This window comes from Falco cherrug, chromosome 9, assembly GCF_023634085.1.
Source record: "Falco cherrug isolate bFalChe1 chromosome 9, bFalChe1.pri, whole genome shotgun sequence".
Classification (NCBI taxonomy): domain Eukaryota; kingdom Metazoa; phylum Chordata; class Aves; order Falconiformes; family Falconidae; genus Falco; species Falco cherrug.
In genome coordinates this window covers 54,390,737-54,415,777 of record NC_073705.1, presented here as the reverse complement: position 1 = coordinate 54,415,777, position 25,041 = coordinate 54,390,737, and the positions used below count along the sequence as shown (strand labels likewise).

The 25,041-nt window shown below is 43.8% G+C and overlaps 2 protein-coding genes across 4 annotated transcripts in view; one reads left to right on the top strand and one right to left on the bottom strand.

Moving 5' to 3' along the window:
* DOCK1 (dedicator of cytokinesis 1) overlaps positions 1-25,041 on the bottom strand; it is a 319,193-nt gene that overhangs the window by 161,713 nt on the left and 132,439 nt on the right. The window lies entirely within an intron of this gene.
* The window catches only part of INSYN2A (inhibitory synaptic factor 2A), a 47,088-nt gene continuing 25,256 nt past the window's right edge, over positions 3,210-25,041 (top strand). The window contains exons 1-2 of one of the 2 annotated variants that reach the window (XM_055719979.1): positions 3,210-3,546; positions 19,346-20,537. In XM_055719979.1, the coding sequence (XP_055575954.1) occupies positions 19,351-20,537 (1,187 nt within the window). In that variant the 5' untranslated portion in view covers positions 3,210-3,546; positions 19,346-19,350. Of the gene's footprint in view, positions 3,547-19,091; positions 20,538-25,041 lie in introns of those variants that run through there. The other variant, XM_005439229.4, reaches the window with a different exon arrangement.

Sequence of the window (25,041 nt, the reverse complement as noted above, 5' to 3'; positions counted from 1 at the left end):
GCTGAACCACCTGGCAGGTAACTCAGGCTCTGGCTGCCACATGCTTTTCCCTGAGCTGGATTTGAGCTTGTTTTCTCAAAGACTGACAAGAACTTCATAGACTGTTCCAGAAAATTACATTTCAGTGATATATTGTAGGACCTGCACGTTCTAGCGGAGTGTGATGACAGAAAACACCTGCTCGACACACACATCTCCCCCAGCACAGTGTTCACCGCGAGCAGTGCTCTAGCCAAAACCCCTGCAGCTGTAAGGAGCACAAGGAGGACATGCCCCGGTGCTGCCAGCCAGGAGGGCACAGGGTGACATTCCCACACCAGCACAGGACCAGCACCTCAGTAATTCAGATATGCCCTGTCTCCCTCATGCTCCCCTCAAAGCTGAATATAAGGAGAAAAGACAGAGAAGAAAAGAAAAAAAAAGAGCAAAACCTGAAGTCTGTAATACCAGGCTGTGCAAGAAGATTAACATTTATAAATACGCATAGATGCTCTCCACAAATTTCTTATAAAATTAGCAGTGTGGAAGGAGGACCCCTATACTGTACTTCTCCACAGAGAATACCACGAGAAAATCTGTCTCACCGCTCTCAGATACAACCTGATGATTTTATCACTCACTCCAGAAGTCCAAGGCAGGACTTCCATCTGCACACCTGCACCTGCTATGGGAGTGAGCCACCGCAGCCCTGAGCAGGGCTCGCTCCTCCTTGACAAACAAAAAAAGGCAATCTGGGAAGGTAGGACACTCCATTAGAGAGCTATAACTTTGTTGTCTAAAAAAAAAAAAATAAAATAGTAATGAAGTGCTACTTTTCTCTTTGCATCATTCCAGGTCGAAGTCAGGCCTCTCTCCCCTTTCTCAAGTGTTTTTTTGCACTACATTTCATTATGCAACAGTTGCGCTCAGCATTTTTTAAAGGCTGAAAAATAAGCAAATGGGATGATGAAGCATTTCCATTTTCCCAGTGTATTTACTTCTATACGCTTTTACAGTAACATGAAGCGTGATAATTAGGAAACACATCATTTTTCACAAACCATGATTTAAAATATCGCATTGTACACCAACAGTATCAGCAGTTACACGTGTGGGATAAGCAGGAAGCTGGTCCACAACTGGTAAGTCCTTTCTAATTCTCTAAAAACCCTACAGAAAAATGCTGTGTCTTGCCTCGCTTTATAAATGGGGCATATGCATAATGCTGCGCAACAATAATCAGCCCTGGGACAACAACTTCTAAATATAATTATGGAGAAGACAAGAATGCTGTTTAACTGCTGCTGTTGGAAGGCTTTTCCTTTCCAGTCACTAAGGTTATCAAACAATAGTATTTTCTTCGAACAATCATGCCCTGCACGTCCTGGGATGCAGTCTGCACAGCACACATCTCCAGCTTGTGAAAAAGTAACAGCATCTACTACCACTGCTCTGTTTGCTGACGCTGAAGTAGCATACTTATTTAAAACATGGTCACCACACCACATAATTTACCCATATCTGTATACAGGCTGCAGACAAAAATAAATTTAGTTTGATATAGAGAAAACCACAGAGGCCCTGGAATACAGCAAGTCAGTGCTGCTGAAAAGAAAAGACAGAAAAACAACAAAACCATGGAATGCGTTTTTGTATCAACGAGCAAGTTGGTATTTTTCTTTCCACCTGTGTCTTTGGGAAAAAAAAAAATCTCTGGTAAGAAACCCAGAAAGATAATAAACTGCAATGGAGACCGTGCCACCAGCTCACTTGTGGTCCAGCTGCAGGAAGCGCACAGCACCTGCTGCCCAGGGCAGAGCAGCAGGCGATGCGGTGAGCATGGCTCTGGGCACCCTCCTTCAGGGATGAGCAGCACCCTTGCAGAGATAAGGCTGGGCGGGAGGAGAGCAGAGTACCTGGGCAGGTAGCAGGCAGGGAGAGCAACTTAGCTGCCCTCTGCTGACTGTCTGGTTTGTGGAACACTCCTCCGATCCAGTCCTGCACAGCTAAACTGCAGTTAAACAGGCGAGGATTTCTGTGTACTCATCTCCACACTCCCACGCTGCTGTTTATGTGGCAGACGGGTCTGTAAGGATTTCTTTACCTGCTGTCGGGCTCTATCAGCTGAGCCCGCTGCAAACATTGCAGAGCTGGCACAAACAAGGTGCTCCAGCCGCTGCGGCAGCAGCAGGCATCCATTGGTGCAGCGGTCTGCTCCAGCTAATTAACTCTAAAAAGACATCCAGGACTTGAGCCAGTATTTCTGCTGCATCGTGCTACGTCGATGTACGAACTTGTTCAGCGCTTGGCTTGGGCGTCCCTCCCCGCTGCGGTGTGGCACGGGGCGCGTCCAGCCGGGCAGCAGCGGGGCATCGCATCCCAGGGCTCGCCCAGCCAGGCTGAGCCGCCACCTGCAATCAGGGGCCCCTTCGGTAACTCCGGAGATCAACAATCCTTGGTGATGCTACCGATGGCGGAGGTAGTGTCGCTACAACCTACGTGCTGTGTGCCTGGTGGTAACGGGGCTAAGGGAGTTTCATGCTGGGGTGGAAAACATTTATTACGTGGCAACACCACGGAAACCCTCCATCGGCGGCGCGGGGGGTGGACCACGCAGCTCCCGCTGATTCCCATGCCTCACACGACACCCTCTGCCAGCCTGTCAGATGGGGCCCGTTACATACACCTGACCCATTTAATTTCCAACTTTATGCAAAACACCTCTGCAACGTCCTCTGAAAAACGGCAAAGTGATTTGCGAGCAAAGGAGGCAAGACGGGATTTAAGTTTTAGGAAGGTTACCGCGTCCGTCAGCCCCTGCTGCCTGTCAAGCCTTTGCTTCGCTGGGAACTTGCGTCCATTTTACTCGAGATTTAAAAGCAACGGGCGCAGCTACTCGCTCGGTACCTTGAAATACTTTCCCTCCACGCCAGACGCCGCTGCCCAGGAGCAGCGGGGGAGACCCGCGGCGTGCCGGCCTCGGCCCCGGCCCCGCGCCGGGAGCAGGGGGCGCCGGTCAGCGCTGGGCACCGCTCCCGCCGGGCCCGGCGCTGCGGGACGCGCCCGCAGGGCCCAGCGCGGCCGCGCGGCGGGACGGCCCCCCGCCCCCTCGCCCCGCCCCCCGCCCCCTCGCCCCGCCCCCCGCCGCGCCCCGCCCCTCGCCGCCGCCGGGCCGCCCCCGGCCCCGCCCCCCGCCCCCCGCCCCAGCCCGCTCCCGCCCGGCTGGGGGACGCCGCCGGTCCCGCTCAACAAGTTCCCCCCGAGCCGCCCGCCCCGCGGCGCGGCCCCGGCCGAGGAGCGACCCCCCCCGCCCCCTCCCCGCCGCGGCGCCCCCTCCCGCCCCCCGCGCCGGGCGCCGCAGCCGATGAGGGCAGCGGGGGAGCGCGCGGCGGCGGCTGCCTCTAGCGAGCGCTCGGGCGGCCGCAGCTGAGCCCCGGCCGCGGGCGCCGGCGGGCGGCAGATGCGCGGCCGGCGCGGGGCTCCCGACGGCCACTCGCCCGGCGGAGGGAGGGAGATGCAGCGCCCGGGCAGCGCGCAGACCGCCACTTCTGCCTGAGGGAGTGCAAGGTAAGCTGGCCGCTGCCCCGGGCCCGCCGCGCCGAGGGCTGCCCGCCGCCGCCGGCAGGGAGACCCCCGCCAGCCCCGCGTCCCCGGGTTTTCCCGAGGAAAACTTGCAGGGAGGAGGAGAACGCCTCAGCTGCGCGCCCGCGGGAGCGTTATGCAATGGTCGGTGCCCGCCTGGAACGGCGATCGCGGTCGGTAACTTTCACGGCAGAGCGGGAGAATATCGCTGCACGCGCCCGAAGCCCTACTTTCTTCTAGAAAAATACCAGCCTTTGCCCTAAAGCTGCCGTCCTGGTGCCGCCGGGCAGGGGAGGTTGTGTAGCAGGGGGATCGAGGGGAGATGCACAGAGTGCTTTTAGGCTTTTGCAGGATTGATGGCAAGCAACTACCGCTGCTTATTAACTTTAGCGCTGGCAGCCCGAACGCAGCCCGAACGAAGTGGCGCTACACCATGGCAATGGAAGAGCAGCGGTTGTGTCCATCCACCAACTTGCGCTATCACACTTCATTAAAACCCAAACAAACCCACAAACCCTGCTGCTGCTGTTCTGTAGCTGCCGTTCCTGAGAAGCAGCGCTTCTCCCAATTTAATACACCACTCCGCCCCCGCGAGTTCCCCATCACCATCATCCAACACCTTTAAACCAGAGATGCCGTGAAAATGCAGTAGGCAAATGGGACAAAAGGAAGCACGGATCCAGCACCACAGTCACGGTCCTGGACCTTGCACCTTGCAAGGACTCCAAAGCTTCGCGTTTCCATCTTGCCTTCCTATTGCTAGTAAAAATCCTCTCCGGTGACCTCAGCGTCTCTACTTTAATGCCATGTTTACATGGAGTTACGGCAGCGAGGGGGATGCAGGACTGCAGTTAGCTCGGGTCTGTTTGGGGGAGGCGGGGGGCAGCAAGCCCTGGCACAACAGGGACATCTGGCAACGGTGAAAGCAGAGAGAATATGTTCTCTGCTTATGTCACCATCTCCCGAGGGGTCTGTCCCAAAGGAACCGTGCCCCCCTCTCTGCTACAAGTCAGAATAGGTAATGGAGTGGTTTCGTTTGACCTTGTATGTGTAAGCAGCTAAAATCCCGCATGCACATCACTGAGGAAAATTTAACTCATTAGGCTCTATGATCAGGAAGTTTGGAAAGACCTGTTTTTCTAACCTCTGAGAATGATTTTATTTTTAGATTTTTTTTTTCTTTCTGCTGAATGCTGGAAAGCGATAACAGAAAGAACAGTAACAGGTCATACCTAATATAAACTGGGCATTTATTCCCTCTGCTTATGTGTTTCATCATGCTTACCGTTTGTATTTACAGTGCTGTCAGGAATGCTGCATGTATCAAGGTTAAAATCTCGCTGCTAGATGGAAAAACTACTAGCAAAATAATAAATTAAAAAAAAACCAGTAATAATCACATGACATGGAACTGTCCTAGCCACGTACTCAGAATAATTTAGTGTGAAATTTCAAGCAAATGTATCTATAGTAAAAATATGACAAGCATGGAGAGTTGCATATTCCCTTACTTCTGGTGTGAAGCCTATTGGCGTGTTACCAGCCTGCTCATCCCTGCTTTTCTTAGCTACAGTAATACTGTTCTCTTCAAGTACAAATAACAGTTCTGAGTTAAAAGCTGGATTTTTTTTCTAGCCTTATAAATGCATAGAACAGCTCAGATGAAAATATCTCAGTGCTCAGCTATTACTAATTTATCATCTGGAGGTTTATATTCTTCTATACAGTGATGGCACACATTCGCTGATTTCAATAGAAATGCATAATGTATATTGCTAATCCAAATACTTACACTGAACAGTTGTAAAATATGGTTTTTTTGTCCCGGAGTTTAGGTGCTGTTGCATTTAAAGCATACCGCCTTCCTAGAGTAAGCTCACTGGGGAAGGCTGATACCAAAATAAGCTTTAATTTATTTTTTTGGTAAGGATGTCACGGTGCCCTTGATGAAAAATATGTATTCTTTAGGACTCCATAGTTATTAACGATGTGTGTTTTTAACAAGACATTCAAAGTAATTCTAATCTTGAGTGAAATCAGTGCCTTTCCCCCAGATTGACACATAGAAAAAACAGCTGGGCAACAGCACCACAAAAGGAAGTATTAGTTACTTATCAAGAGGGACAGCACTTAACATTCAATGCACCCTTCTACTAATTAAGCTCACAAACAAGTAGCTCCTAAGAGCATCTCTGCATTTCCCGCCCCCCCCCCCCCCGTTAACTGTTTCACTGACAGAAGCATTTTTGCTTGAGAGATACACAACATATGTAATTAATTCAGAGGAAAGAAAGAAGAAGAAGAAAAAAAGAGTAGCTAAGTTCAATAGAGATTAACATTTAGAAGGAAAATATGACTAAGAAGCCCAGGAGCTTGCCCAAGTGCCGAATCTCAGGGTGTGCATCGTCTTCCTGACATGCACTACCGGGGACTGAACACTACTGGTCACCACAACACACTGTTCCCTCACTTGGAAATCCAAACTCAACGACAGACTGTACAAATGACAGGGAAATATTGACGCTAATGCTCTGTTTATCCTGTTCTGGAGAATAGGAAAGCAAACCTAGCCATACTGGTCCTTTGCAGGGACTGACGTGGTGGTAGTGAAAGCCAGGGGAAACCTATCAGCTTGCCAAAAATCCATGCTCAAATGTAAGGATACCTCCACAACGCTAGTGAGCTGCGATGTCTCAAGGCAGTTCCGTATCTGACCATAGTCATGCTGGACAGGGCGAACTGAGGATGTGCAGTCATGTAATTCATGCATACTTGAGGAAATTACAGTAAATCTAGAATATTTGAGAACATAAAAAACTCACATAATTGTTTAAACTAGCTATTAAAAAGGTCTTATTATGCTTTATGACAGCCACTGTTTAAAGAACTGCTGATAATTTGTGCCAGATACTAAAAAACATGTAAGCAACAAATCTATTTTGTAGCCCAATACTCTCTTATATTTTTACTAATCAGTTTGCAAATTAAATAGGCTTTAAGGAAATGAGATCACGAGCATATTTTAAGGAAGAAAAAAATATCTCAGAGTGGTAAATTCAGTGGGAGTTCCATATTTAGCCATCTGAAAATTGGTGCTTGTGTTTATTCTGCTTAGAATATACTGTATAACCCATGAACAGACACCGGTACGACTCATTAGTTATTGACATTCAAATTTAAATTGTTATTGACCACACAGAATGTGATCAGAGCATTCTCTTATTTTAGTAGCACATCCTCACTTCAAAGTCTTATTTACTACAATTTTACTACATTTAGGCAGTAAACAGCCTCTCTGCTGATCCCTTAATACTCTCAAAAATAGTTCAGCTTGTTCGTACATTTGCACAGCCCAGCGTTGTGGTGCTCAGTGCCTGAAAACTCGCCTGCTTTCCAGTTATACATACAAGCGCAAGCCTCACAGGCAAAGATAATTGGTTGTAAAACTAACAATTCAGTGCTCAAACAGCAACTCCTGGTGTCCTTTCCCTTTGCCTGTTTTTTCCCCCTTCGGTGGCAGAAGGACACCAGGCCCGATTTTACTCCAGCGATAGTTTTTCCAGCCAATTTCACTGATTTCAGTACAGAGTGTAGAATAAGGGCCATTTTCACAGTCTGAATTAAAGAGATGGATTTAAAAGCCCCGAGTCTGAAGGCCTCCAAGTCCTATGGCATTTGGCTGCAGATCTGAACTTCTTAGTCCATCCTTACAAGAGGAGGATTTTTGTCCTTGCAGGGAAGTGCCAGAGCTTTACCAAACATCGGGTTCCCCAGTCTCTGCGCATCGCTGATCACTTGGCCTCCGACTCAGCCTGTATCAAAAAAGTGTGTTAAACATCCCGCAAAAGCCACAGAGTTATGGCCCAATAGATCTAAGGCTGCAGCAACTAAGAGAGACAGACTGGAGCAGTCATTTGTAACCAGCAAAACGCTCGCCCACTGTGTGCTGCTCTCCGTGTTACAAATCCAACTGCATGGCTAAGTGCAGCCAAACCGCATGGAAATTTCTAATACTGGAAGTGAGACCTTAGTATTAATTTTCAGTGCAAGTAAAATAATAATATTCAGATACTGAGAAGCAAACCAAACCAAAGTATTCACCCATAGTCCAGCAGTTAATGTTCAGGAGAGCTGAAGGAAGTGGTTGGCCAGCGATCCCACAAAAAGGAACATTTCACTAAACGACTACAACAGTCTGAGATGAACTGGTCACGGCACTGGCTTTTTGCTGCAGGAAGGTTACCAGTTTGGTTTCTAAAACCTTCATCTGACACCAGAGTTTCATTAACCAGGCTAGCAGTGCGGGTGGGCCAGAGAACATGGAAGCACCTGGCTTTTGCACCTGATTTAACAAGAGCTGCAGCAACAGCACATGGGCTGGCACGCTGCCTTCTGAACAGCACCCCAGCGCTGTGGAAGCCCCCCGCAAACTCTTTCTGCAGGCGCTGGCTGCCGCAGCTGTGTGCTCCTTTTCAGGTTTGTGTGCTGAAGAATGCTTTCTTCCCATATTGAAGTTCTACATGGACATCCGCTCCTTTGGATGCAAAGCTGAAGGCTTCTGCCCATCTCCAGCGAGACAAATAACTTTTTTCTTTTTTTTTTTTTTAGCATCCAAAGACTTTGTCCTCTATCTGTATTTACTTTTACTTCCATTTTACCTGGTACAGGAATTCCTTATTATTTGTACTGAAATAATACTGGCAAAATCCCAACCTTAACTCATGTTTATGGCATCCGTGGGAAAGAAAAGCAAGTGGTTTGTGTTATTTTTGCTTGTCCGTGATTGCTATAGCATGCTTGTAAATAAAGCCCACATAGGTATAAAATTAAACCCTTTTAAAAACAAAAGCAAAGGAAGATCATTCCATATGCTCTAAGTGAGGAGGAAGTGTCAAAACCTAACGAAGAAGGATGTACTTGTGTGCTCTTCCCCACCTTCCCCACTTGTTTTATCCTTCCTCAGATCTTCAGTTTTCTTTTAACCTCCAGGAAAAATGCAGACACCTGGTCAGTAATTCAGTCACACAAGAAACAGTCCTATGAAAGAAGTCATAGCCATAACACTTAAAGCTGTGAACCCTTTGCTGTACCGCTAAAAGTGTCCAGCAAAATCTGCAGGTCAAAATTGTCATTTTGTATTTAGACCCCCACTTTGCCCATAATTACGAGACCAATACAACTTAAATCATCTCACTTCCCCACAGTGACCTCAGCCACAGGACTAAGAAGTCTTGTTCAATTTCAGTGAGACACAAAGCAAAACACAGGTATGACAGCCCACCACTGTGACCACAGCACGAGTGGATATATCCAAAACTATTTTCAAATCGGTTAGTTTGGGTATTGATAATACCCCAGCTTAACCACAGCAAGACTGCTTTGTGCTTCCTGGAAAATCACAGCAGTCGTCACTCATGCCAGAGTTGCGATGCTGTTGCTTGCAACAAGTTGGTGAAGTCAAAGCTGGTGCAGGTTACACAGCCCAAGCACAGTATAAATTACTTTTTCAAAACTGAAGCAGAGCCTCTGTGATGCTCAATACAAAACCCCCTAAGCAGTTGTGTAAATTTGGGACTGTATTTTAAAGTTAGTAACATGAAAAGTAGTTTTGGCCTGGTTAGTTACTTCCTGCTCTCCTTGGAAGAAGGAGGAAGAATAGACAATTTAGTGAAATCAGTAATGTTTGCATATTTATGTATGAGTAAGAAAAAAAATCTAAAGCAAGCTACATCTTTCTTTCAAATCATTAGTAACTGGTTGTTCATGCCCATTTTGTTACTATATCCATTATTCTCTTCTGTAAATACAATCAGAAATTAACTGAAAGCAGCCCTGCAGAGAAGGACTTGGGGGTACTAGTGGATGAAAACCTGGACACGACCCGGCAATGTGCGCTCGCAGCCCAGAGAGCCCCCGTGCCCTGGGCTGCATCCCCAGCAGCGTGGCCAGCAGGGCGGGGGAGGGGATTCTGCCCCTCTGCTCCGCTCCCGTGAGACCCCCCTGCAGCGCTGCGACCAGCTCTGGGGCCCCCAGCATGAGAAGGACACGGACCTGTTGGAGCGAGCCCAGAGGAGGCCACGGAGGTGGTCAGGGGGCTGGAGCCCCTCTGCCATGGAGCCGGGCTGGGAGAGCTGGGGCTGCTCAGCCTGGGGAGGAGAAGGCTCCGGGGAGACCTTAGAGCAGCTCCCAGCACCTACAGGGGCCGGCAAGAAGCTGGAGAGGGGCTTTGTACGTGGGCACGTGGTGACAGGCCAAGGGGGAATGGCCTTAAGCTGAGAGAGGGGAGATGCAGATGAGCTGTGAGGCAGAAATTGTTCCCCGTGAGGGCGGCGAGGCGCTGGCCCAGGCTGCCCAGAGCAGCTGTGGGTGCCCCATCCCTGGCAGTGCTCAAGGCCAGGCTGGATGGGGCTGGGAGCAGCCTGGGCTGGGGGGAGGGGGCCCTGCACATGGCAGCGGGGTGGGACGGGGTGGGCTTCAAGGTCCCTCCCAACCCAAACCACTCTGTGATTCTGTATCCACAAGTAAAGAAATTTAACTTGTGGATCAGTTTGTGTATCAAGGCCATCAGCAAATAAAACACAACAATATCTCTGAGGAGTTGACAAAGAGACAGATAAAATATCCCAGTGCTGAAGAGAGTAATTCAGCAGAAATGATGCTTGAACTGCCTGGTAACACCGATAACACTGATCCATTCTGCAGACTGAGCCCAAGTTGCTGAATTCAAGTTGTATCTGTATTTTAGGTAGTCCTAGCTTCACAAGTTGGTGAGAATAATGTGTTATATTCTTGCATTCACACTTTGTTATAGTATAAAAACACACAAGGCCAAAATAAACGTGACACAAATTATCTGTCTAGTAGACAGTTCTGGTGCCTAGAGTGTTATCAGGCAAACCTGATTAACAACGGGGGAGTTCTCGGCCCCAGTCCTGCAGCTTCAGACAAGCAGAGGATATAACTGAAATGGACAAAAGGGGCGTATCAATATTCTTAAGAGGATCTCCAATTATTGCTGTAATACAGTCCCTAATCGCCCACATCACAAATAACCCATCCTAAACAGCCATCACCAGAATGTTTATTTTGAGATCTTACTCCACATTGTCCCAGGTCCACAAGACCCTGGAAGCAACTTATTCACCATCTCCAAACCATCCTTGCACACTCTCATTGCTTCCCGCTTCGTTCTCCACACAGTTCTTCCCACACTGAACCAAAAATGTTTTCTCTGGTGACCTGGAAGGAGCTGTTTGTGCCAGTGCTATCCATCAACTCTGACCCTTCTCCCACAGTCCTCATGTTTAATGAGAACTTGAGACTTCGGGAGTTGGGGTTTGGAGCATTTGCCCCGATGTTCAGATTCAAGACTGCTTCCTCTCACATCAGAGTTTGGCTCTTCCTTCATGTTACTTACTTCAGAAGGATCTTAGAACCAGCTGTTATGAAATAAGTTTTGCTACATTAGGGACTATTGCTCACATGCAGTACACCAATTAAAGCACAGCTTTTTTGCTCTTCTAATAACACCCTTTTTGGGTAACTAATGCTCATTTTTGTATGAGCCTTTGCTGTAGCAGAAAGCAAACCGAGCTGTGCACTCCTCTTGTCTTTCACCAACATCAGCACGCTCAGGTCTAACTGTACATCGATAATTTACAATTACAGCAGAGCCAGAACCAGAACCTGCTTGAAACCAGAAGCTTCACAAAAGTGCTCCTCAGGAAGGTGAAAATTACACAGCCTTTATTTCCTGGTGACTGCTGACAGCACTGGAGTGCAAATACGAATCTCCTAGACTGGTATTATTCACCCAATTAATATCCTGCTAACGATGTCAGGTTTAGACCTAAATTAGCCAGCCACATTGTTTATCGCCACTTTACACCCTCCCAAGGCTTGTCTGCATGTAACCCTAATCCAAGTAGAAAGAGCTGACAATGTTGGGATGCCTTACAACCACTGACCTCAGGAAAGTCATTCATGTCTGTCATCTCCCATTTGTAGTAAGCACTAGCACAGACTACAAAACACATTTTCCATACAATGAGATTATCTGCATTCCCAGGGGAACGGACCGATCTGCATACATTGCACTGCACGCAAGCACACTGCGGTGCCCTTCCGATACCTGCACAGCAAAACTGAAGATGCGAGACTAAAGCATGGCGTTGGAACCCGCTTATCTCATTTCTCCTCTTTACCCTACCCAACAATTGAGAAGCTACGATGAAAAAGAAAATACACTGCAGCTGATGGAGGTGCTCACAGTCTGGACTTGTTCTCGGTCCCTCGCACCCAGACCCCTCTCTGGAGGTCTGACAGTTTGGCAAACCTGTTGGCCAAAGCTAAAGAACAGAACTGCTTTTTGGCGGTGGGTTTTGGTTTTTTTTCTTAAACACCCACAAAAACTATTGATGTTTACTAAGAACAAATAGAAGTTAGTGTGCGACAATAATGCCGATAAGGAACTGTCTTTAAGCTCTTGTTTTTAACAGCTTGCTATTTAAATTATTTAACAGAAAGTCCCATAATAATGAAAAAGCCTTCCAGTGAAAGTATGCTGGCTTTTGGACTCCTGGAAGACAGTACAGTATAAGCAGAACTATTTGTGATTCTCCTAGCAACACATCCTGAGCAGCATCCTTATACCGCGAGTACCAGCTGTAACACTGACAAAGAGTTGCACAGATTTACATGGCAAAATAATGCCCATAAACCTTTCCTCATATTTTTCATAGTAGCAATAGCTGCATAGCACAGTAAGAAAAATAAGCATAATTCTTTTAACAGTAACGTGGTGGGGTTTTTTTCCAGTACACTAAATTCTAGCAAATGGTTGACATTACGACAACACTATGAATTGACAGGGAGTATCTTTTGACATTGGATTTGTTCCGATACGAAGTTAGCAGTTACTAACTCAGAGCACAAGGGTCTGTATTGTTTATAGTGCAAGTGCAAACCTTCCGTTGGTGTTATGATCAGTTGCACAAACATATTATGGGCAAAGTAACCCTTATTGTACAGAATTTTATCACGTTGAATGGATTCCTTTTGATTTTATGCATGTAACAATATAAAAGCAACAAAACCCAAGTACTATTAAAACTTGTGTTAAGAACATGTAGTAGACATGTCAAAATTATAGAAACTAGCATATACTGGCTTGTGCATTCAGGGAAGTTGTTTTCTAAGGAAAATTTTAGTTTATCCTACAATAGATCCCTGTTTTATCTAAAATTCTACAGGCCTATGAAATCATACATTCTATTTGTTGCCACTTAGTTCAAAAGCTAATGCTCACAAGAGCATTTAAAGGCATTTATTGTCCATCTCAGCCATTAGCTAGGGTATGATTTTTATACAACATTCTTACAGAACCTACCAGTGGATGGAAGGGGGAAAAAAGGCAAATCAAATGCTGTATGATCATGTTTATGCCAAAGGAAGACTTTCAAGGCAATTACAAGTCTATCATATGTCATCGCTGGATCTAGATGATTGATAGATCCAATTTTTTTAAACTGTACTAAGAACCATCACAACTCTACCAAATGTTTGTACTTTGCAGTGCAATGCTTTATTCCAAATAATGCATCCCAAAGCCAGTTTTTGCAGGAGAATATAGCCAAAACCTAAAGAATTAGTCTAAGTTAGTAGATTTCGTTTCAGTCTTTTGGAACCTCTTAATTTTTTTCAGTAAAAATATAACATCCATGCCCCTCCCTTTAGGGAGCTCACAGGAGCTTTCTTTTCAGGTCTGCATGGCAATAACATAGGTGAGAAATCTCCAAGTGTCTCCAGACCACAGGCTGAAAAGCACCAATTTAGGCAATGGTAGTGATGTTCCGTAATTCATTGCAGTGGTGCAAACTTCTCAAAACCGGAAGACTGTAAGGCTAGGGCAGTTCACCCTCTGCTTCATAAAATACAGAATACGTAAACGCAGCAGTAAGAACAAATTCAGTATCGAGCAATAAATAAGGAAGTTTGGGAAAGAGAAAAAGCAAGTTCAATGCCTAGGGGTTTCAAAACAGATGTAAAAAGAAGAAAAATACTAGTTTGACATTTACCAGCACTGCTAACTCTATTATTCTACATGAATAATTCTGATAAAAGGAAGACAGACTGATCTCCTCCCATCAGTTTGTATGTCGATAGATACATTGGAGAGGCATTCCTAATAATAGTCATCAGTACTTTTTACACCACAAAAATTGGGCATACCCACACCCTTGAGTTTACCCAGAAGTCGTATTTTATCCTCTTACTTCTCCATTAAAACTCCGTAAAAAATAGACAGAATTTCTGCAAGGAACTAATAATTAATAACTGGCTAAGATAATTCATCTTTTCCAACATGCTTATCAGTACAATTTTGTTCACTGGACATTGCTTACTAATACTTAGGATACTGCTATATAATTTTAAAATTTGTATTGTAACAACACGGTCAGTTAACCTAACAATTGGATTCCTTTTAAAAGGCTGAAAATATGCAGTTAATGAAGTCAAAAGGTCTGAAAGTCAAAGAAATAACATGATATTATAAGCAGTCTAACTCAAAATTCAGGAAAACATTTAGATTACCTGTAAAATATCTATCCTTAGGTTGCTACTACTGGTTTACACAATGGTATATTTAGAATTAACATAGAATAGGCTTCCATATTGTCTTTGTATATATGATATCAATCCAAGTTTCTTTAAAATGTCTATTTTTAACGATAGAGGTGTACTATATTCTATGTATACACTTACAAAATCAAATAGGTTTTGAAAGACATACACATTATTAAATCTTATGATAGCGTTTAGACATAGAAAAATATCATATGAGGCAGCAGGGATTTCTGATGAGAAAATACAGCCCCAATATATTCTATATTCAGAAGCTTAAAGATGTTGCAGATCACTGTCGAGCCTTCCTTTACATGGTAAAGCCCAATTACTTGCAATCCCTTACATTATTTTTCCTTTAAGCTATTACATATGCGCACAAAAGCCATGTGTACTCTTAATAGTGCACAGAAGTTTACAGCTGCATCTCTAGAGCCTTCATTTGGTCTGAAAATACAGAGACTGAAATCTATGCCTTTCATCTGCATTTGGAACTTGGAAAGTTTAACTCCTCTGCTTATTAACACCTTTAGCCTTTGAATATACTTCTGTCTCATAAAACTGACAGAAATGAAATGTAAATTATAAGGTAAGGTACAAATCTCCTTTTCCTTCCTTAACAAATGAGTCTGGAAATTCAACGCTATAATTCACCTTGTAGTGCAGTGACTTTGCAGAGTTTTGGATTAAGAGTGGAGGTCCTGCAAAGATTTACTTACGCACCTAAGCTTTACCTGCTGGCACAGACTTGAACAGGACTGTTGGGAACGCACTGCTCCTCATAATTGAGGCGTGAATCACATAAAATAGGTCTCCTTCCTTGGAATGCCCATTACATTGCTGAACTGAGGGGGAAAAAAAACCCCTGTACTGCATCAATAAATGGACAACTAAAAGGGAAGGATTTATTTAATTGAATAAAACTATGGAGAACCTGAAATAATAAAGGTGGTGGTTTCCATAACTTACGCTGATGATTTTATACTAACTTAAGGCTTCTCTGTGCATCACTTTTTTTTTATTCTTCTTTAATAGTTTATTTCCATATTCAAACATAATGGAACGCTATTTAAGGGCAATCAGCCAGAAGTTTATAAACAAATCAAGGCTAAAAACTGAAGAAAAAAAAAAGCTCTGTGATTACTTAAAGATTTAGCTTAGCAAATCATCTCATGCAATCAGGGTTTGTTTGGAGTAACTGCAGACAAAAAGTTTAAATTTATTAGCTGTATTTAATTGGCATCAGCAACTAAAATTCAAATTCAAAGTCTTTATTAGCCCCCTGACAGTGTAAGCCATAAAGTCTGCAGTACTCATGCAAACTGAGAAACTCTGTCTCAGTAGTTTCCTGAAGTATCCAGCAATCCTGCAGCTTCTGTCGTATTTCACTGCTGCACATTTCATGTGTGCCAGCCTTGCCTTGTCATCCAGAAAACACTGCTGAGCCGAGTAGTGGTCAGTGGAATTACCGGCGAGGAGTGCCGGAAAGGAAAGGAAAGGAAACACATTACGATGAGATTTCCTTTTCCAGCCGGGGGTCTGGGTGCAGGCGGTGCCCATGGCACGCTCCCGTCTCCCAGGACATCGGTACGGACGCTGGCACTAACTTCAGTGGAAAGAGGGCAGACCTGCAGCACTGTCTGAGCTCAAGTACAGGTTGAACGATTAAGCAGGGTCTCCCAGGAGACACTGCCACAAACGCTAGCGCCTGAGCAAACCAAAGCTTGAGTCAACATCCTTGTCCAAAACAAAAATGAAACGAACCAAAAATTATTATATAAACTCTTCCATGTTAAACATTTAACTCAGTCAACTGTTTGCTCAACCGTTCTTTTATCAAATGTGCACGTATAGTTCTCCTTGGAGACACTGAGATCCAAGTGAGGCTTAAAAAAACCTGGTTCTTTTGGTTGTTGTCATTCTTAATCACAGATATCTATAAAATTATTAGTCCAAGTTACTAGTGGGAATAGAAGACTCTAGATTAGCTAAATCAATCAGGCCTGCGCAACTGGGAAAGGGAGAGAAGCAATTTTTGAAGAATCAATTTATTGGCTATTAAAGACATGTTTAAAATTAACTGCATCACAGAATACAGTACCGCATTTATCTATTTCTATTCTGTAGAATATTGCCAGACTCCTGGCTTCATCTGAGTTATGGACTCCATTAATTCCATCTGTTAGGTTGTTCCAAACACACCCAGAGATCCTGCAGTCCTAAAGATTATGGGATTCAAACAGTACCTGAAATAATCTGAAAATTGGGACAGGTTAGAGGTACACTAATGAAATATCAAGCCAATACTTTAAAATAAATTGTATGTTAGGGGATCCTACTGTTAAAAAACCCAAGTGCCAGAAAACTGACTTTGACAAGTCTGAGATACCCTGGGAGAGGTTCGTAATAAGTGACTTTTCAGATCTAACTACTGATTTTTGTAAGCCTCTTTTATGGGTAAAAACGTGTGCTCTCTTTTCAGACATAATTATTGACTATCTCACGTCTTTGTACATGCAACATTTTATATTTGCTACAATTTCTTTACTAGTGCATGAACTCACATTAGCAGATTTGAAAACTAATGGATATAATGACCCTTGTGGTACTGCATTTAGGTTTTTGCTAAACTCATTAATTTACCAGACCATTATGGAAGATTTGCTTCCAGTCGTTCTACATTAATGAAAGTGCGGAGTTTTTAGTTTTGACAGTAGTTTTTACAACACATTTTAGCTGTGTCTAAAGCTGATACCTGTCCAGTTGCAGGCTAATGGATCAGGTTTGTATTTTACACAGCAACTCATTAATCACTAAAACATTCCAAGATTCCTCCCCTAGATAGACAGACAGACAGACGGATGGATGGATGTCTGTATTTCCTACCACTACCAGCTTTGGAAGCTGTGGAATACAAAAATCCTGACATTCATATGTAGTTACTTTATTCCCCCCTCAAGAAAACAAACAAACAAACAAACAAAAACCCCCCAAACAAACAAACAAAAAAGAAACAAAAAATCCCCAACAAACCAGTTTTCTATATTGGCACATCACGTATTAAGAGGCACAGGGATAACTGATCTTACCCCCCATCCCTAGCAGGGCACAAAGTACAAGAGAGCACTCCACCACCTCAATTTTATCTTCAGGCTTCACTCTAGCATTTCTATTTTATAATCCTTTTTCCACAAAAAGAGGGGCTTGGTCACCCTGGTATCAGATACTAGTCCGGTATATACATATCTAGTTTGAAAACTAGTATCTTGCAGTCTCAGATTCCATTACTTGAATGGTTTTCTCCTGAATCTTCCCTCTTTTTGCTGTCTTCTGCGGACTTTCTGCTACATCAGACAGATTCAGATAGAAACTTCCCCTTCTAAAATGATTGCTGCTCATGCGTTGCTACCTGAACCTGGCAAGTTTAGATAGAAAAAGGCAAACTAGATGGATTCTAAAATCCTTCAGTTATTCGTTTGCAAATTACTGGGAACAGGGATGTAAAACATGAAAGGAAAAAAAAAAAAATAGTGACACATTTGCATGCAGTTTTTTTGAAAGCAATTTGATAACCCAGAAGACCAACCTTGCAGTATACAATTGCTTGCCATGCACATTTGTGTGTCTTAACAACTTTTGGGAAATGTTAGTATTACTTTTAAAGACTCATAAACTTTCAATTTTCCATCAAAAATTAATTTCTCCATTATGGCTTTTTAATTTAAAACTCAGTGCACACTAGTCATAAGGATTCACTCATGCCACCGAGTTGACTTTGTAAAACATACGCTATTGTGGTACTTTACTCTTCAAGAGTTTCACATTTTTTATTCAGTAGACAAAAGAATTCTGATTAGAAATGTATTTCAAATACCTTACCTGAAAGTCCCTTTACTCATTTTACATTGTACTCTGAGACTCTCTGAGGGTACATCAGTGTTTAAATAGGAGATAACACACAGAATATTTGGATTAAGTGGGAATTTGGCAATTCAGTAAATCTCAGCATCAGGGAGAAATTTGTGCAATAGGAGAGTAAAAACCGACAACTTCAAATGAGGTGTAAAAATTAGGTCTTTACTATCCAGTTACTGCAGGTCCCATATGATCTGTACAGAATAGAGCTGTTGGGTCTTTCTGCTGTGTGCTAAGCAGTTGGCATCTTTTCATCCTTCAGGAGGTGCTTATATCTCAATAGCAAATTAAGTAATTTCTGTGAATCATCACAGGTTTTTTGTCCGTTTGGTGTTTGGGGGTGGGGGGTGGGGTTTCAGCACTTCAGGATCCTTAGGGATAAGAAGCTCTATTATAAAGGCATATTACTGCTGTTAGTAAAGGATGGGTTGGTTTGCATTTGAAGCAAAACCTTAATTGATACACTGCTTGCTTATTTCACAGACTTCAACGATTCTTAATTTTTATGCGTACAGCAGCACCAACCAGTTGCTGATAATAATTAATCTATGTCCAGGTTCTAGGTTTAGCTATGAGGTAATTTTTTTACAAAAACCCAAATAACGACACCTCTAATGACCAAGTAATTTCTTGCAAAGATACAGAGTACATTACACAGCAGAAACGTGTTTCACAAGCAAGCGTACTGTAAAAGATAACGCCAGTTTGCCACTTCTTGCTAGCAAAATTCTGAATTAAAGAAGCACTGAGGGTAGTCAGTGCTCTAGACTTTTATTTGTACAAAGAGACTTCCCCCACATTTTCCCTGTACTTGTTATTCACTATCAAGCAAATTCAGATGCCTTGTTTCCCAAGAGCCCACAATTGCCTCGCGGTGAGGTCCGAGCGCTGAGCTCGCACCCCCGGGGGTGACAGCCATCGTGTCCATCTGGGACAGCCGCCGGTGCCACGCAAACCGGGTTGAGCCCCACTCCTCTCTGAGGAGCTGAGCCCCACTCCTCTTTGAGGAGCAGGCAATAACCTATCGACATGAAAAAAGCTTGATTTTCCAGCAAAAAACATACCATAGTCCAATACGAAGGACTGTGACTTGGGAGAATCGAGCAAAAAGGTTGTGAGCAGCATCATCTCAGTAAACACAGAGGAAATTAACTCAAATATTGCAAACCTTGGGGGGAGGCGGGGTGGGGGGGGAAGTAGCATTTCTGTTGTAACATGAGGCTTTTTGACCTGTTTTTGAATGCAGGCATCATGGTGAGTAAAGAGCCCAGCAAATGCTTACTCACCGCCTCGGAAAGTGAAGTTGAGCCAGCAGCTTCACTGGCGCTGGAGATGAAATACGCCCTGGATCCCAACCGGCAGATTAAGAAACGGAACAAAGCTCTCCAGGTGAGATTTAAAGATATCTGTGAGGCCCAGAACGAGCAGAGGGACAAACAGCTGTCCACCGCGCAGGATCCTGACAAGAGGGAAGCCAAGCCCGTTTCCTACAAAACAGCTTATCGCAAGTACATGACAGTGCCTGCCCGGAGGTCGATACCCAACGTCACCAAGAGCACAGGAGTTCAGACTTCACCCGATCTCAAAAAGTGTTACCAGACCTTTCCTCTGGACCGGAAAAAGGGGAATATTCTTAAAAGCGCCTCGACCGTGGACACCTTTAAGGGTCAAAACAACGGGTTTCTGATAGACGTTAAGGACAAGGAGGGCAGCAGCTCAGGGGAGGCCGTTCAGTGGAGCAGGAAGGCCGGCAGCCTGCAGACGGCAGAGTTCATTTCCCACATCAACGAGCGCGCCTACGGGGGCTCTCGCGACGACGGGGCCGAGGCCTGGCCAAGCGGCGATTTGCACAGCTCTCCCCAAGAGCCGCCGCCTCTCCCAAACTCGGCCGACGCCGCTTCGGAGGAGCCCACCGTGGTCCAGCCCGGCCGAGGGAGGCCGGTGGCTGGGCGGCCGGGGAGCGAGGAGGCCGCCCAGCCCCTCCACGGGAGGGTCTTCAAGACTGAAGTGGCCACCGTTTATCTACCGGCGGCCGGTTCAAACGCCTCGCAGCACGACCTGCCAAACCTCGCGGCCGAGACCGACTGGTCACCGTGCCCGGCAGCCGAGGAGGACAGAAAGCAGACCGCGCACCTCAACGGGGTTCAGCCCCAGGCGGGAGATGCTCGAGCCTGCTCGTCGCGGGCGCAGTGCCAAGCCACCGAATGTAATGAACAGACCCTTCAGATAAACGTTTCGCCTATGGAGGAGACCCAGCCTTGCCAGACGGCCGTCGCGGTGAGCGAGGAATGCCAACAAATCGTGCCTCACACAGAAGTTGTGGACTTGAAAGCGCAGCTTCAGATGATGGAAAATTTGATCAGCTCCAGTCAGGAAACCATAAAAGTGTTGTTGGGTGTTATACAGGAGCTAGAGAAAGGAGAAGCTCACAGAGAAGGGTGAGTAGAAGCTCTTTAAATGAGTGTAAGCTCTTTTAAATGCCTTTTCTAACAAGTGCCTGCCCTTGAACCTGCTAATGTATGTTTGCACCCGCTGCCGCTTCTCCCGCAGCGCACCAAGATGTTTCACGTGGTGCTTCTCACACCGGCTAAGTTTTGCTGCTTTAGAGGCAAGTCCTAGGGAAACCTGCCAGCAGTATTTGGTATTTGGTTGTCCTAGGACGTAATTAAGTAGTTACTTAACGAAGAACCTATAAATCTCTTCTCGTACCTTTTCTAATGAGCACAGAACAAGCCGCTCTCCAAACGGGATTAGTGAGGATGCTTTCAAATCAGCAACTTGTATTAGCTGTAATACCTCACACAGCATGAAAAGCAGCAGAAAAACCTTAATTCTGTAAGAGACTTACCTTTTTAAGATTAAGGGATATTATTACAACTCTTAATATAATTCCTTTAATGGCGTATGAATCTTGTCTGTTTTACTTTCACCTCCTGAATTTTTAATGATATTTCTTTCAGAAGGAAATTAAATGAAAACTTTGAATATCAAAGTCTTCTTTAGAGCATTCACACTACTCTGCATACAACATACAAGCATAAAGAAAGAAAGTTTTCTTTATCCCCAACTTAGGTTACTTAAATCAGCCTATAAAGCATTACAAATAATAGTGACTGTAACACCGTACAACCTTTAGTTTTGACCTAGGCAGTTCAGCCTGCCTCTTACATTACCTTAACAAGCATTTTGCAGACTTACTCGCCTGAGTTCACTGAGCTTTATTTCATGAATGCACCTCCAAATGCATGTGCGCTGTTTGTGTGGGTTTTAAATACTTCTGTAATTAAATCATAATTTCTCAGAAGAAATCTGTATTCTGAAATCAGAAACCAGTAGCTCGTGCTACTTGAAGCAGCGTGTTTTCATTTGAGTCAAAAAGGTACATCTTAAGATTGTAACTCAACTCTTTCTCTAGGAATGCAGAAATCATTTTGTAATCCTAAAATTTCAAAATGTTTTTCATTTAAAAAAAAATCTTAGCCGTTGGACAATGCTGTCAACACAGCCTTAGCTTATTTTACATCTGATTATAATATTATTAGAATACATTGTCAAAGGCTAGATCTTCAGACTAGGAAGCTTCTTGATCTAGCTGAAAGCAGCACAAGCTTACTGATTATTTTTTACTTATTATTCAGAAAAAGTATTCCTCTGACTTTCTTAACTTACAGAAACTGCAAGACAATTGGAAAGAAGTGACATGCTGCTTTTCAAATCACAAAATAGAGAAAAATATTTCTTTATCATAACTCATCATCTGATCATTGAGAACCTGATGTGTACGAACACACACATCTACCCACAATCATCTGCTATAAATACCAGTGCTTCCTCCATACACTTATGTATCAATATTTTTTTTTCTTTTCCCAAAGACAGTAGAACAACAGGTCAGCAAACACTTTTTTTTTTTAATTGCCCTCACATATGCAGACCCATTTAATGTGGCCAACATTAGGAACGTATCCCTGCCCTCAGCACAAAAGAAGTCTTGCTCAAAGTATCGATGACTGCTCAAACCTTCAAATAATCCTTCTGCAGCTGTGAACCTGACAAAGCTGTAGCCTATATTAGCCCTAAAACAGCGGAACTATCCATGAAACCCAGTTCTTCAAAATGTCTCTCCTGCCTCTTGCGCACACAAACTTGTGTATTACGGTCTGCAAGATTACATTGTATTTGACCAAAAAGCGCCTATTTATTAGCCCTTCTTTACCTTCCCTGCAATGGCTCCCCAGCAATGGCTGGGGAACCTAAAGACACATCACATATTTTGAAATCTTTTCAAACACATTGTGGTGTGTGGAAAAGACAAGTAAAATGTTTTAATGATTCTCTGATGCTAACTGTAACATTGCACCAGTGGACGAGGTTAATTATAAAAACTGGAAGCAAAGCACCTACAAATCAAAGTGACATTTCAGATAGAGGGGTTGTTTAAACACGATGACATGCAAAGATGCTGCCTTAAAACTTACCAAGAGCAGAAAAGGGTTTCTGCTTGGAGCCGCTTCCAGCTGGTCTCCCATGTGCGCTAGGCATGTCCCAAACATGGCCCCTCCAAGCTAGATATGGAGGATGTAGAGGTGGGGAAGGAGGAGAGAAGGGAGATGCATACTTGCCTATTTTCTCCTGTTTTAGGAATTCTTGTATTCCAGATCCCTCTAATTTTCTAGCACCTGTCTGATTTTTAAGGAGATTCCACAAAGGAGTGCAGCATTATGCTTGGGACATTTCTGTTCTCCACTGATCACACTCCAGAGCTGAAAGAACACTCTGTTCTCGTGCAAAGCACCAACGCATTATTAACATGAAGCCTGTCTTTATCCCTATTTCTCTCAAATTAGACAACTATTTCAATAATAGGTTGCCCCATCCTTTTATTAGAATAATTCTTCTCAATTATTGCATTCATTTCTAGAACATTATTGCCAGAGACCCACCACTGTCTACACCAACTATTACGTATCTTCCCAATTTTAGCATGTTGATCTTTTTTCCTTTTATAGCCAGGTGTTAGGTCAGTTTATATAACAAGAGATTTAAAGCAGTACTAGTGCTACGTCTCTGCTTTCTGTAGCATATACAAGTCTTCCATCTGCCAAAACAGAAAACAATGTTCTGTGTTTATGGCACTCTCCTGGTTTCCTTATGTATATTAAATTCCTTATGTATATTAAATATTTCCTTATGTATATTAAATTCCTTACAGTAACATACATCAAGAAACAAATACAAATAACACACTGCTGGTAAAAATAAAAAAAAAAAAAAAAAAAAAACCCCAAACAAACAAAAGAAAGGAAACCCCACCAACCAAAACCCCAAATCCACAGGTAAATTTCTTAATCTGATTTTCCTCCCTTCAGGAAAATCAGTGTTCTTTAAGTGCTGTTGTAGTGCCATGGGACTAGTGCTCAGTGGATTCATTTTCACTAATATGCTGTAGGTCTTGAACTGCTATTACTGCAATTCATCACTAAATGAGCCTATGCCAGCAAAATTGTATCAGCATCTCTGAAGATGGTAGTGTCATCCTTTGGGTGAATATCATCTATGTATCCTTTCCAAAATGTCAGTACCACATTACCTGCAATTAGCAACAACATACAGCACTCAGCTCTGCTGAAAAGTGAAAAACCACTGGAGAAGGAGGAGAAACACAGAGCAGCTCTAACATCTGATGGAGCCGAGGGCTCAGATCACCCTGCCAAACCCGAGTCTTTGAGGGTGCAGTGTGACCTCCCTCCTCCTCTGACCTGGGATCAGGCCCCATTTATCAGTCACAATGCAAAAATTCAGGCCATCAGGAAACACAGCTCTTATCATCAGGCACTGCATAGATTTAATGTGTTAAAATTATCTAAATAACACATAGCAAATTTGGGGATGGGGATAGAAATCATTATCGCTAGCCTGTGACCCCCCACTACCAAAGGAAATTAAACCTGCGTATTTCTTACATGCACCATTATATCCTAAATGTTTGGCAAAATGCTAGTTATACTTCAATATGTGAAAGCTTCTATGCAAAAAAAATTACATCACAGCAAAATGCATTCGACAGCCTTTGTGTTAAGTCATGCATGGTTAAAAGTAGCAGACCTACAGCTTCCATTAAGACTCCCAGCTCAAAGATGAAAACACGTTGAATGATGCAAGGTGCAGCTTAACAACAGAAAACTAGTTTTCTGTTCTGAATGGTTTGCTTTGTCTTCTAGTAAACTATTAGCAATCTGTATCAACTACAGACATATTTGTCTGGTTCAGATACAGTGCATCCAATTAAGCAAGCCAAATTGTCTTTGTATGGAGCCTCACTAAGGCTGACAGAATCGAAAGCAAAATGCAAGTCACTAATTCCAAAACCTGGCTAACAAATGCCCACAAAATATATAACAGAAGGTGAACTGATAAACAAAAATACTTTGCTGCTTGAGAGCAACCTATCCTTTAAATCCTTATTGTGAAAAGTAACAGTAATCTAGGCCTTCTCATTATACAACAAATCAGCAATTTTAATAAACTAAGTACTCAATTTGCCATACAAAAATAAGCCACAGTATTTTGACTCTGACAGGCCAAATGCTACACATTAGATAAGAGTTAAATGAACCTGTTTCAGAGATAATTTATATTAATTTATTAGTTGACAGTGGTTCAAGATTTTAAAGAGCTCTCAACAAACATTCTCATGGAACAAGCAGTCCCAGGCACCTTTGAAGAGGCTTTGAAAGAACATGTTCTCATGGACAGAATTTAAATATAATTTCACATTTTCCAATTAATAAGGGATATCTGTGCCTCTTACTATCGTTTCTAAGCAGAACACCCACCCCCCACCCCCGATACTGTGTGTCTGGATGTATGTTTGTACCAAAGAGGAGAGCTTCAGCTGGTGCAGAGGCAGCATCCTCACCCAAGTACTTCTGTCTTAAAAAT